Source organism: Quercus suber, unplaced genomic scaffold (genome assembly GCF_002906115.3).
Source record: "Quercus suber isolate HL8 unplaced genomic scaffold, Cork oak 2.0 scaffold_15, whole genome shotgun sequence".
NCBI classification, from domain to species: Eukaryota; Viridiplantae; Streptophyta; class Magnoliopsida; order Fagales; family Fagaceae; genus Quercus; species Quercus suber.
In genome coordinates, this window is record NW_027069480.1 from 135,592 (window position 1) to 150,038 (window position 14,447).

The following is a 14,447-nucleotide window of genomic DNA, read 5'->3' on the forward strand; positions in this document are numbered from 1 at the left end:
GGGGGGTTGTGGAGGGGGCGGGGGCGGGGTGCTTTGAGAAATGACAAATGAATTCTTCTTTCCTTATATGAATGAGTTCTGCATTTCAGTGAAAAAGGCATGAGATGGTGATTACAGTTGCTTCTGTAGTTAAACTGTGATTTGCTTAGCTAGAACTAGATATGGGCATTTTTGTTTTTTATTTTTCAGGTCGTCTGGTTCAAACTAATGTAACAATCAATACTACAAACTGTTAAATACATTTTCCACCCAGGCTAATTTGGCTTAATTTCTATTCTTGTTTCTCAACAAGTTGATTTTAAATCATTAGTTTTGAGGTATGAAATGTCTTACTTGTCACAGGCTCTTCAAAGGGAAAAGATTGCTCAAAAGTTCCACCTGGTGACAGAACAAATTGAAGTAGCATTGAGTAAGATTCACTATGATAAACTTAATTTATCTGAGGAGGTTCGCGAACAGGTACTTTTACAACCCAACATATTTTGAAGATAATTAACAGCATATAATTCAGCAGTAGTCTTTACCGTTTTAATTTCAATTTTAAAGAGTAAATAATCCTAAATGTTGTCTTAAATACTGTTCATAAATGAATTTTAGCGAAAAGTAACATTTAGTTGATTTGAAAGTTTTAACAATTGGTGGGACATTTTTCTATTTCTTTCAGATTGAACTAGTACATGCTCAATTCCAAAGAGCCAAGGGAAGAATTGACACACTTGATTTACAACTGGACATTGATTTAGCCACAGCACAGAAAGAAAAAGAACCTGACCCACCAGTACTTAAAAGACTTTCTGAAAAGCTGCATCTCAAGACTATCAATGATATAAAGAAAGAGTCACTTGCGTTCCATGAAATGGTTCTCTCAAGCAATGGAGATCCAGGGGACTGCTTTGAAAAAATGTCATCCCTCTTTAAGAAGATTAAGGACTGGGTTTCGACTGAAAATCCTCAAGTGGAGACCTCTGAGGGTGAAAAGGGCTTGATTAAGCACAGATCTCCTGTTATCCCAGATGATTTCAGATGTCCAATATCTCTTGAATTGATGAAAGATCCTGTGATTGTCTCTACTGGACAGGTATAAACTGGAAGCTGCCTTCACAGTTTTAAGTTTGCAACAGTTTATTTGTATCAGACTATCAGTAGTCATTACTAAAGAAATATTTACCTTTTTTTTGGCAGACTTATGAAAGGTCTTGCATTCAAAAATGGCTTGATGCAGGACATAAAACCTGTCCTAAGACACAGCAGACACTGTTGCACACAGCCCTAACTCCTAACTATGTTTTGAAGAGTCTGATTGCTTTATGGTGTGAAAGCAATGGTGTCGAGCTTCCAAAAAAGCAAGCAAATTGTAGAAGCAAGAAATCAGGAGGAGGCAGTGTTTCAGACTGTGATCGTGCTGCTATTGATGCCTTATTGGAAAAACTAGCAAATGGGAATACAGAACAGCAAAGAGCAGCTGCTGGTGAGCTCAGGTTGCTTGCTAAGAGGAATGCAGATAATAGAGTATGCATTGCTGAGGCAGGAGCCATACCACTTCTTGTAGAACTATTGTCTTCTCCAGATCCCCGGACACAAGAACATGCTGTTACAGCACTCCTCAACCTTTCCATCAATGAGAGTAACAAGGGAACTATTGTGAATGCAGGAGCAATACCTGATATAGTAGATGTATTGAAAAATGGCAGCATGGAAGCTAGAGAAAATGCTGCTGCCACTCTTTTCAGCTTATCTGTAATAGATGAGAACAAGGTGGCAATAGGAGCAGCCGGGGCTATCCCAGCTCTTATAACATTGCTTTGTGAGGGGACTCCAAGAGGGAAAAAGGATGCTGCCACTGCTATTTTCAATCTTTCGATCTATCAGGGAAACAAGGCAAGGGCTGTAAAGGCTGGTATCGTGACCCCATTGATGAGATTGTTGAAGGATGCTGGAGGTGGGATGGTGGATGAAGCACTTGCAATTCTGGCCATTCTTGCCAGCCATCCGGAAGGGAAGACCGCAATTGGTCAAGCGGAGCCAATTCCAGTCTTAGTGGAGGTTATAAGAACTGGTTCCCCACGCAACCGAGAGAATTCTGCAGCAGTATTGTGGTCATTATGCACAGGTGATTTTGAGCAGTTGAAACTATCAAAGGAGCTTGGTGCAGAGGAGGCATTGAAGGAACTGTCAGAGAATGGCACTGACAGAGCCAAGAGAAAAGCTGGAAATATTTTAGAGCTCCTCAACCAAATTGAAGTGGGTGCTACTGTTAATACATAAAATTCTAGCTGTATTTTAGGAGTTTGTTGGAGCCATCTTTTGCATGAAGAAAGCTTAATTTCTAGATATGTTTCAGAAAGCTGTGCAGGAAATCTAGTTATATAAGAATTTATACATGAAGAAAGCTCAATTTAGCGTTTCAGTTGGTGTTTATCTACAAAGAAATGTGCTTAAGGATGGCATGTATCGGTTATATGGGAATGAAAAGCAGGAAAGATTGTTGACTGGAACACTAATAAATCTGACCAGCATGTTCAAGACCCAGCCTTTTGCAACGAAGGGCAGCATGGCATGAACGTTTTCACAGAACTTTCATAGCATACGGGTGGTCAAGTGTACATTTGTAACCCTAACGATATGCTTCATCAATTTTCTGTTGTTGTATATGGTGTTGTAGAAAGAGTTAAGTCTCATATTCGTTTATTCATAATGACTAAATAAAATGTTACTTTATGGTAGCAGTGTCTGTGTTTATTACGGTGAGAAAATATTAGAAAAGCTAAATTTTCTGTAGCAACTTGCAAGTTTTACTTTGTTGTGGGTTATGGTGACGCCAGAACACTAAATTCTTTTTTCCATCTCCTTTTTTTGGGGGGTACATCATTAGTACTGCCATAATATCTCTAAAATTTCAACACTCAAAAATCCAAGAAAATTATTTTGAACATGTTACAAACCTAGACCAAGAAGCTGACTACAAATACCAAATAATTTTTCCATTGCCTTCACACTAGAGTGAGTTTCAAATTTGGTTTTTATTTTCAAGAATTACTTTTTATAATTTCTCAGACTCCATCTAGTATTGATGTTGTTGTTTATTTATTTAAAATGAATTTCAATCAAATTTGTAAACTGGATACATCAAGAGAAATTGCACTAGAAATGGAACTAGGACAATCTTCAAACCAAGCTACATAATTTGAAACATTCTTAGGAGTGTTTTGCAGGTAAGTGACAGGCATGTTATCATTCCTTTTGAGACCTGTTTTACAAACCTCCTATACCAACCTCCCTTTGTTGCTTGAAAATAACTTCGTCCACTTCCACCTTATATAACTTCCATCAGGTGGTTTGCATTTTGTATCCTCCCTAGTGCAAGTTGGTTGCGTGATGGCCTGGTCATAGTGAAACCCTGCAAGGATGTTCGAAGCTCTCTTCACCACGTCTAATTTTGACAGCTTCTTGCGCCCATGTTCTAACTTCATTCCATCTAGTGTTGTTGTTAGTTAGTTTAATGGAATTCATTTTCACTGGATTTAACTCAACAAGTAGAAGTCTTTCACCTATACCAAATATATATATATATATATATAGCATCCTCCGAAGCCTTTGTTGCAAAAAATGATAATCCCTATTACCCCTATGATCAGACTTTGGTTGAGCATGACTCAATTGCTACTCCAGACTTAGCTGAAGATTAATTTCTTGCTTCAACTCTATAATTGCAAAAGATGATACTATTAGTACATACTGACAAAATTACTGAAGTCACTACTTACATCACTACTGTCTACATATACCGACAAAATTGTTGAAACTATTGCTTACATCACTGTCATCAGCACATACTAACAAAACTGTTGAAAACTTGTAAAAAAAGTCAAAATTACTGTTCACTATTCACTATTCAAATAATGCTTAATTTTGCCTATAAAAATGCTGCTTTTCTTCAATTGTAACCAAAACTTAATTTTTAGCTTTCATACAAATATCTAGTCTTGTAAGCTTTCTTTCCTACTTGGAAAAACCTGTTTCTACCTCTATTTCTTGTAGGCTGTAAGTGTTTGTTTTGACAATATTTTTTTTTATGGAGAGATTTTTTGACAATATTGTAATATATTTAGTTTATGTTTAAGTATTGACTTATTTACTTAATTTTTTTATAATATTACTTTATTATTTATTTGACTTGACTTTATTATTTACTTTACTTATATATAATATATTTATTTTAGTTTTCTTCATTAATATACACACATTAATTTCTTGCCTTGATAATAATCATAAAAAACAATTATAACAAAAATGGGACATCATAGATTCAAATTGAGTAATTCTTAGACCACAACTTTTCCCACAATTTTTGCTACAACTTGCTCACATGGCAAGTTGTAAGTGGTAAAGTAAAAGTGGTGGATCCACAACTCCAAACTTATCAAATGTGGCAAAAGTTGTGGTCCTAACATTTTTTACTCAAATTTTATTATATGTATATAAAAAAAGAAGAAGAATTCCTCTATTAAAAAAAAAACACAAATAATAAGAATCTTTCTCATAGAAAGCTCATCATATTTGTTTTAGCAAGACATCTTCAAGCTGAACATCTTTATGTTAAGGTGGGGTTTGGATATCAATTAACTTGCGTATGCGTTTTTCCTCTTTGTGTTTTCCTTCTTTTTTTTTTTTTTTTTTTTTTTTTGCCGCCCCGTTTCAGGAGACAAAGGCTATTATTCATGCACTATGCATGAACAGTAGTCAGAAATTTTGACTTTTTAGCCCTTTTAAGCACATCAGTGGGTCCCGTGTACTATTCACGGAACTCAAAAACTTCATTTTTTAACAACTTTTTCATTAAAAATGGGTTTCACGATATTATTAACATATTTAAAAATTATTTTACTACAGTATTTTCAATTATCAGTTTCAGCAAAATAAATTCTATCCAAATGGACCCTAAAATAATCCTTTATGTAATTTTGATGTGCTGACTGGGGCAATCTCTTTGATTAGCCTTAATTGAAATATATATTGACAATAAATAGTTTTGGTAAGTTTGTAAAATGGTAACAAAATTTATTTTAGCACTCTACACAAATTGCACGTAGGGATGTAAACAATCCAGTCCAGTCGGTCTTTTGCAATTTTTAGGACCGGAATGGTTATATTACAACCCTTGACCAAACCTAACCTATAGGCCACTTGTCCCAACCGGTTTGGGTCCAATAGGTCCTAGTCAGTTTACTCCAAATTTGGGTCTCGGGCTTGCACTGATGATGGGCCGTTGGCAAATAATTTTGGGTTTTTTTTTTTTTTTAATTGATTCAAAAATGCCATTTCAACTTTTAGGCTATTCTAACATTGTATTCTCTAATTTCCAGCAACTTTACTCTACTCCCCTATAATCCAAACTAGCCATTGCGGACAACATTATTACATTAATTAGACTATTCGTAGCCAAAAAAAAAAAAAAAAAGTCCAAAAAACTCCCAAGCTATATATGCAATTCCCTTGATCAGCCAGCACACAAACACATTTCTCTCTATCGGATTTGTGTGCGAATATGTGTGTATCTTCCAACGGGTTTGAATTGGGGAAAGACCCAAATAAAACAGATTTCTCCGTTAGATCCAAGCATGTGTGTGATTTTTTTATAATAAAAAATTGTCATGTCATGTCATCACTCTATTAGACACACATAGACAAGAAAACTAACATAAGTAGTAAGAGGGACTATTATTGCTTATTTGTTAAAATTTAGGAACTAATGCATGCATTTGAAACTTCAAAAATCAACAATGTATTTCACCCAAATTTAAACATTGTCTTTTGGACTTGATGTTGTGTACGAAGAAATATGTTTTAAGGATGGCGTATATCAGGTGTTATATAGGTTGTAGATGAAAAGCAAGAAAGATTGCCTCTAAATCTGATCGTCGTGATTAGGATTATGGACTCAATTTTCATTTTTCTGGTAACATCACCTAAGGCATATCATGCTCTACACTTTCTTCACAATTTCATGTATGCAATGCTGAAAGTCAATAGCCATAGAAAAATAATCACAACAATGTGGAAATACTCTCTTTCAATTCAAACCAAATAATTCCTTCAAAGGGTTGCTGGGATTTGACCTCACAAAATCAATACAGAAAAGGTGAATCCAGAAAACCGTACATGCTACTCTCAACAAGCTAACAGATATATAATCAGTTCAACATGCCCTACATGGGCTTCAAGTCAGGCCAACAACCCTCAGTTTCTACTCTCATAGCCGGTAAAACTTTACAAAAAGAAAAAGAAAAAACAAACCAAAATTTCACCTTAGCCCAACCTCTCTACAAATGTTTCAGCTAAGCTATGCCCACTGACAATTTTGGTTGTCCCAACAATCAAATCATATGCCATCCCTTCCTGCAAGAACAAGTTACTCAAACATTATAGAAACCTAAAAATGAGGATGAAAATAGACATCATTGTAACCGGTTAATCAGTCTGGAACACTAAAGCAAGATGCACAATTCCATGAAACTTGTCATATCTGTAACAAAATTAATCTTTGATTGGCCATTTACAGTATAACTTCATGCACAAAAATACCATTATCACCGGTTAGTCACATCAGGGCTGGTAATGATCTTCAGAAATTTGAAAACTTTGAAGTTTGGAAGAAAAATGGTCAGGTATTACAGTATGTTACAATTCAAAAAATTGTTAAACCAGACGAGTAGATTCCATATATGCAACAAATTTGACACACCTGAGCACTGAGAAATCGAAGAGCAGAAATCTCTGCAAATGTTATGCCTCCAATGAAGACAACGAGAACTAGAGACCGCCTTCCATCAGCAACTCTGAATTATGTCAAGAAGTGTCAGAATAAAGGAGAGTATAGCACTTCTTTTTTCTTTTTTATTGGTAAGTTACATGTGCACCAATGGATTTTGAAATCATGACCTCATCCTCAATCCCATTCTTATATTAAGTGACATTATTGTATTTGAAAATAAAACTACAGTAAAAATTAGGGGCAACTGCTTCAGTTATGGAAATGGACTGTGAAACTGCTCCTTATATTATCAGCAAAGTCTAATGTTCATCTGTACAGGCTTATCATCATTAAAAGATTTGTTGTCACTAAAGACAAAATGACCCAACATAAGAAAGTCAATAAAGAAGAATCCTAGATACTAGGACGAGCTGAACATACTTGTCTATATTAGCTGAAGCCTGCAAGGTGTCATATGATGGACTGCTTGAGAATCTGCCCTGTAAAATAGTACAGCATCCAAGAGTCACCTAAATTGCGAGGATAGAAAAGAGATCCAAAGAGTGCACGATCATGAGAAGTTTACCCTTTTTGTTTCTGAATGTGGTCCTGGTAGCAGCTTCAGGATTTCTTCTATAGGACGCCTGAAGGGTCAAATTGTTACTTTCAAGAGAAAATAAAATTTTCCTAAAAAGTTCAAATTCATAATCCAAAAGCAGTGAGAATCAATTGTGGTAATTGTTGTAAAAGACCAGTTAGAACAATTGTAGATATTGTCACAATGGTGTCTTGAATTCTATCCCATGAATGGAACCAAGACATTTCTATGGGCCACAAAATAAGTGGGGTATTCAGAAGGTTCAACAAAGGCCATGTTATGGCCATGTTCCAATGCCATAGGATTGAGAGATCAACATATTAGGCACCCGTCGGGTAATGAAACTTGTCTCAGACACCTAAGACCAAAAGACTTTAGCTACTATGCCACATACAAAGATAACATAGCCTTAACCCTCGTTTGGGAGGAGGGAAAGAATGGAATGGAATTGAATGAAAAGAATAATTTTAGAATATTCCTTTTTTCCCTTGTTCGGGAGTTTTAATGAAGTCCATTCTTGTTCGGAAGTTTAAGTGAGAGGAAATGGAATGGATAAAGATGGAACACCCATTCCTCTCTATTCCCTCAAAACTTCAAATTTTCATTCCCCCAAAATTGGGAGGAATAAAAGGGAATGGAATGAAGTTTAATGAAATTTTTCACTAAAACTCCCAAAATACCCTTATACATTCAGCCATTTATTTTAAAACAAGAGTATAATAGCAATATTGTGATAAAATGGTTTCATTCATTTCCCTCTATGTTACTCTCAAACAAGATTAATTACCTTTCATTGCTTTATTTTAAAACTTCCTAACAACTTTACTTAATTTCATTTCATTCCTTTCCATTACTTAAATTCATTATATTCCATCTATTCCATTTCATTCCATGATTTACTCATTCCATTCATACAAATGAGCCATCCTTGCTCTGTTACTCTACACATGATAGCATAATAAGCTAGTCTGTTACAGGTCTTCAAGGCAAAGGCTGTGTCCATCATGTTTCAAATGTCAACAAAATAATAGCAATGCTCTAAATATAAAAAAAAAATGGCAGAGTTTAAATGTGCATGTGAAAATTTGGGGAAAAAACCTTCATATGGTATTTATGAAGACAATCAAGACACCCCCAGAAATTGGGGTATCGCTTGATGTGTGAGCTTTGATACCAAGACCCGTATTGGAGTCTTATCACTTAATGTGGCAATTTTTGCATTGTAAGGTTCTAAGGAACCTAGAACTAATTGTAATAAATCATTAAAGCATGATGGGATCACTGATCCACTTCAAGAGACCGCTGCCAGTCACATTGGATTTGCTTTGGTTTGAACATTATAAGGTTTCCTCTTTTTCTTTTTTCTTTTTCTTTTTTCAATTTAGTAATATTAACAACAATACTAAAATAAGACCAGGATATTTTTTATAAAAAAATTATTTTTTCATTATTTGCCCCAAAAGTCAATTTGTAACAAGAATTAGGCTAAAGAGAATTGATGAATTAAGGCAATAATCTATCTTTTTTTCCTAGGTTAAAGGCAATAATATGTATTGCTGACAATAAGAACTTGTAAGAAACTTAGAAAATGACCCATCCAAAAAAAAATAGCAAATAAAGAATCAATCTGACCATCCAGACCGCACAGCATGCTGAACAAGACGAATACTAAGAGGTGCATATCCAGAAAATACATAAGCAATATCATTCGGGCTGTTACATAAGAAAGCACATAAAAAGTTAGTCAAAAACACAACAGTGCTATGGGGAAATATACACATCCACACAAATAAATTAAAATAAAATAACCTAAAAACATTTTACATGGCTCGATTCAGAATTAAGTGTACTATATTTTCCTATGTAACAAGGAACAGCTTGGAATGCATAAATATGGTGCAAGTAGTTCCAGAAACTGCAGAATTTGTTTCAGTGACACCAAGAGATGAGAATCAAAAGAGATAAAGGGAGAGGGAAGGAGAGCCTTAATAGATATGAATTGTAAAACTGGACAAAGAAAGAGCAGCCATATCCATAATTCTTCATCATCATACAGCTTTCTGAGAAAAACTTCTAAATATATAAGCACTGGAATATGAAATCCACCATGAAAAGACCTATATAGAATCTAAAAGTGAATATCGAGCTTATAATCAAGTCCATCTTGCTATTATAGTTTGCTTCTGCCCACCCAATAAGTGTTTCAGCATCTACCGAAGTAGCTTATTCTTATAAAAATTCTATGACACTGTACAGTGCATCATCCCCCCATAGTGTTTGGTTTTGCACACCATGAAGAATAAGGTCATATAATTCTATCAAATGAGCCACCCCAGTGATGAGTAAATAATGTAGGTGCTCACTTGTGCCAGATTGCGAAATCTGGATACGCTAAAAGGGCACAAATCAGTGTGGGGAATGTAAGACATGCAAGCTATGAGCCCACCACCCTAGATGTAAATGTGGACCAAACTCCTAATATTTTCAATTATGAAGAAGAACCGAATCACAAGGTCAAATAGAATAATACTTGGCTGTATCAGTGTCCTCAACAACAAGTTGTAGAGCACGTTTAATTGTCAGCCAGTTGCTTTTTGACTCCTGCAAGGTTCAGATGATGTTACCATGAATCCAATAATTTGATAAAATCCAGTTAACATAGCTAGTTGACTATAAAAATCAAATGTAGCAAATGCTAGATTATAAAGGCAAAATGACACCAAACCTGCTTTCTGAGCAAGCCAGCTTTTTCTAAATTATTCAGTGTCGCCATGTGCTCAAATCCGTAGCTGTGGAGTAGTTCTCTCCTAGACCAAGAGTTGAAACTAATAAATAAATAAAAATACACATCCACAAAAGTACATAGGTAAAAATTGCTACAAAATTCAATTGCCAACAAAATCAAAAAATGGAAGACCCCAAGGAATTAACAGTAATGATAATATGCATGAAGTCTTGCCTCAAATAGTCAAACTGCTTTTTGGGCAACCCAGAACTTGTAATGGAAAATAAGATGAGAAGGCGTAGGACATTGACAAGAGGCTCCTGCTTATGGATCAATTCTTCAATGTACTCAAAGCATCTGCATTAGTTTCATGCTTTTGGAAATTAGGATAGGGGACTGAGAATCCATAATTCGTATTTATGACAAATTGAAAGGAGTTGATCTTGAGAAATGACTTGAAGATACCAAAAATGCATAGATTTTAGTAACCAAAGAAAGATTATAAATACAATTGCTTAAAAAGAAAAAAGAAAAAAAAAAATGTCATTTCAGTTATTCCATACGATACAAGTAGCACAGGTCAGAAGATTCAGAATAGGGACTATCACTAATCAAAAAGGGGTGACATTTATTATTTATACTTGATTGAATTTTGAAGTGCGCTGCACCTAAAAGATGCCAGCATAGTTCGTCAATCCAACAAAAAAAAAATTCTTTGAGTAGAGTGGTTGGATAGCTTTGATGCATTCCAAAGATGACAAACAATAATATGGTTTTAGGTTGAAGAACAATTGGTGCTTCTGGAAAGTCATGCATGTGTCAGGAACAGAAAGACCATAAGCTGATTGTTAAACAAACAAACATGATAATAACATCATAACTACATGGCCATAGGCAGCACATCAACCCTTAGTCCTGAAATTCAGTAAACATGATAATAACAACATAACTACATGGCCATAAGCAGTGCATCAACCCTTAGTCCTGAAATTTAGTAAACCATTTAATACCCAATCAGCATGCTTTTGCATTGAGTATATTCACATATATTATAAAGCGAAAAACATATAATCAACACATTAGGTCTTCAAAAGTTGGAGATAACAGTAGAAATTGTGCTCACATGTCATAACTCTGTGCCTCAACAATTGTGTGTTCCATGTCAAGTTGCCCAAGAAAGGCTGGCTTTGATGTGAATGTCGACAGATGCTGAGCAAGATTTATGTGCCTCTGAAGCAACACATTCCAGAAAATTAAAATCAATAGGAAACACACATATAGATCTCTAAAATGAAAAATTAAAAGTAGGAAAATACTTACAGTCATTTCTGGCAACGAGTTCAGCTTTTTGACAAAGTCCTTTAATTCAGAAACTGATTGTGTCTGTGCACAACATAGCAGTCCATTAGAAAACATTTACAAAATCATTTAACAGTCTAGAAAGGAAGGTATTGAGATACTGATTGTGTTTTGTGGAGAGAACTGTATGTGTGGTATAATACAAGAAGTTGAAAGTGCGCATCATCTGACTGACACATAAATAAACTTCTTCTTTTTGTTCATAAGTAAACGATCACATAACAATCATGTTAATCCCCTCAATTATCGGTTGAACTATTCAACCATCCATGCAATTACATCCAAACAAGTAACAACTATAGCTAATACGTATTTTACTAAGGTACTTGAATTTTATAGCAGCAAAGTTGGACAAATGTATTTTAGCACTAACATCAGTTTCAAGGAAATATTCAAGTTTGCATCAATCATAAACACAAAAGAGACAGCAATGTTCAGATGTTAAACCATTCACTTACAGTTGTTGTCACTTCTGTGTAGTCCTGCTTCATGGATGTTGCTTTCTGACGTAGAATCTGCAATCATACTGCAGATGGCAACTAAGAAATAGAACTCCAAGAAGAATAATGGGATTTTTTTTTTTTTAAAACAACTGACAAGATTTGGAAATTGAAGTATAAGCTATGATTGCAAGTAATATAAACTGGTTTAAATAGATCAACCTGGACAACAACTTCGAAGTTGAGATCCCGTATCTCCTTAAACAGCTTGTCACTAACAAATTTAGACCATCAGCAGTAAGTGAATGTGACAAGAAGGAAGAAGAGAAATAAGGTGGAAAGGAACTAAAAAACCAAGAAGGAAAAGATATATTTAGTGAAAGCATTTGGGACAACTGGCAATTCTTGCGTCAACATATAATCCAAGAAAAATAGAATAAGTAAATAAATAATAGTTTGGCACCAAATTTATGTTTTCCCTTCTGTACCTACAACTAACAGATGGTATGCAAGATATCAACAACATTAAACAGTTGGAGCATCTAACATTCTAAGGTGCATTTGTAAAAACTAGGGAAGTAATATAATAACTATCTTAGGACTAAAGGGCTGTGTGGAACTGTGGAAGTGAATCTACAAAAAAGGACACTCCACATGACATTAGAACATCCAAGGCTTAGCCGCCACAATTGAATGTTAAATATTAGTCATATGATAGGGAAAATATTATTTAATATTTACTACCCCCCCTTCCCCGCCCCCCGCCTGGGGTAAAATTTCATGAACATTAGTGATTAGATATGGCACAGAGATATTAGCTTTTTCATCCTTTAGGTTATTCTGGAAACTAAACATTTCATAAAAAATAAAAGAGAGAGAGAGAGAGAGAGAGAGAGAACAAAAAGAGCATTAACATTTTGAAATCAATTTTTGGAATTCTTAAGATGCTTTGTGATATGCTCATGTGAAACCAAAGGTTTCTTTATTGCTATCCTCATAGGATCTGCAGAATTTTGTACTCTTTGTTCCCTCATTTGTATGCCTTTCTAGTAAATTATGCATATCATATTTTAATACAATTATTTGATCCATAAGTATGATAAGTTTAGAAACAATTTTCGAAAAGTACACAACTACATACACACACATGCATAGCTTCATGGAGAATTTGAGGCTTAGCCACCAAATTGAACGTAATATTTAGCCATATCATAGAAAAAAAATCAGTATAACTAGAAACAAAAATTAAAAAGAATAAAGAACATGACTTTGGATTGAATAGATGGAGGAAAAGAATCATGTCGCTGACCCTGATTAGTTTATTGAGGATCTGTGGCTGACTCCAAAATTTTGGAACTAAGGCTTGGTCGTTGTTGTCAAGAGCAACAAGATATATCAAGCGGAGACAATAATTTACCTTGAATTAAGTGGAACTTTTATCTTTTTTCCCTCTTGTTGGAGACCCATGATAGATGCATCCAGCTCCACAGAACCATTATTGACATGCAGACACTGCAGTAAATGTATTAGAGAGCTTATAACAAAATCAATATAACCAGAACCAATAGGTATCCCATTTCAGGCCCATGAAAGAAAGTAACAAAAATAATTTCTCTTAAAAGATTGAGCTTTAATGATTTAGCTTGAGCATAAATAAAACTAAAACAATCTGATGGTCATGCAATTAGAGGTTCAGAAGTCTCACAAGTCCAGGTAATGTAATTTTGACCAGAATGGATATAACATAAAGGAAAAACACAATGTTAAAAACAAATTCAAATTCTTAATGGAGGAGGAGTTTTCACCAAGCTAATTGAATTTGTATAAGGACAATATGAGGACTATAAATCATTATACTTGTCAATCACATCATTCCAAGGTCATAACTATCATGCCAGGTAACAATTATGCATTGCATAAGTATGGGCCAACTTCCTCTGCTTACCTCATCAAGTAGCCCCTCATATGTTAATTGAGACAACATAGGAGTAACCATGTCCACCTGCAGCCGAGGAATAGTCAACTTTAAGCAACAGCAAGGATCTATAATATCATAGACATTATAAATCTACAACTAAGCATTGCAAAAGTAGCTCAAAAATGAGAACTAGTTTAAAACCTTCTCTTTTTTTTAATATGTGAATCAGATTTTGAAGTGTGCCAAACTGCCAGTTCTTAATAAGAACTTATAATTTCTTTCTTTATTATCAACTTCTCTATATTTTTCTACATTCTTCTTCCGATAAGGAACTGGATTTGTGGTATTACAGAACAGAGTAAGCATTTAAATCTGAAATTCTTGACAAGAGCCTACAGAAATAAATTATTTGGAAATTGATTCATTTTTAATAACAATACAGATTCAACTCTAAAACAAATTAAAACCAAACCCACAAGTCAATATTTTAATGAAGTTAGATTAGTAAGTATATAAAGTATTGGTTTTTTTAATTTAATGTAAAGGGTATTTTTATTCATTTTCATTTTGGGCTTATAGTGCAGTTAGTTGTGTTTAGTCGTCTTCTTCTCTCTCTCTCTCTCTCTCTCTCTCTCTTTTTTTTTTTTTTTTTTTTT

At 34.6% G+C, this 14,447-nt stretch overlaps 2 protein-coding genes across 2 annotated transcripts in view; one reads left to right on the top strand and one right to left on the bottom strand.

Annotated features, from left to right (window-relative positions):
* The window catches only part of LOC112036264 (U-box domain-containing protein 14), a 3,765-nt gene extending 1,039 nt beyond the window's left edge, over positions 1-2,726 (top strand). The window contains exons 2-4 of the mRNA XM_065781444.1: positions 343-459; positions 665-1,078; positions 1,183-2,726. Of these exons, the coding sequence (XP_065637516.1) occupies positions 343-459; positions 665-1,078; positions 1,183-2,265 (1,614 nt within the window). The 3' untranslated portion in view covers positions 2,266-2,726. The remainder of the gene's footprint in view (positions 1-342; positions 460-664; positions 1,079-1,182) is intronic.
* Positions 2,727-6,041: 3,315 nt separating this feature from the next.
* Positions 6,042-14,447, bottom strand: part of LOC112036255 (vacuolar protein-sorting-associated protein 33 homolog) — a 10,970-nt gene continuing 2,564 nt past the window's right edge. Inside the window, exons 3-16 of the mRNA XM_065781447.1 lie at positions 13,819-13,875; positions 13,291-13,385; positions 12,096-12,147; positions 11,892-11,948; positions 11,395-11,457; positions 11,198-11,304; positions 10,309-10,431; positions 10,075-10,156; positions 9,880-9,950; positions 8,982-9,062; positions 7,338-7,395; positions 7,193-7,251; positions 6,743-6,836; positions 6,042-6,396 (exon numbers count right to left, since the gene is read on the bottom strand). Coding sequence (XP_065637519.1) covers positions 6,307-6,396; positions 6,743-6,836; positions 7,193-7,251; positions 7,338-7,395; positions 8,982-9,062; positions 9,880-9,950; positions 10,075-10,156; positions 10,309-10,431; positions 11,198-11,304; positions 11,395-11,457; positions 11,892-11,948; positions 12,096-12,147; positions 13,291-13,385; positions 13,819-13,875 — 1,089 coding nt within the window. The 3' untranslated portion in view covers positions 6,042-6,306. The remainder of the gene's footprint in view (positions 6,397-6,742; positions 6,837-7,192; positions 7,252-7,337; positions 7,396-8,981; positions 9,063-9,879; positions 9,951-10,074; positions 10,157-10,308; positions 10,432-11,197; positions 11,305-11,394; positions 11,458-11,891; positions 11,949-12,095; positions 12,148-13,290; positions 13,386-13,818; positions 13,876-14,447) is intronic.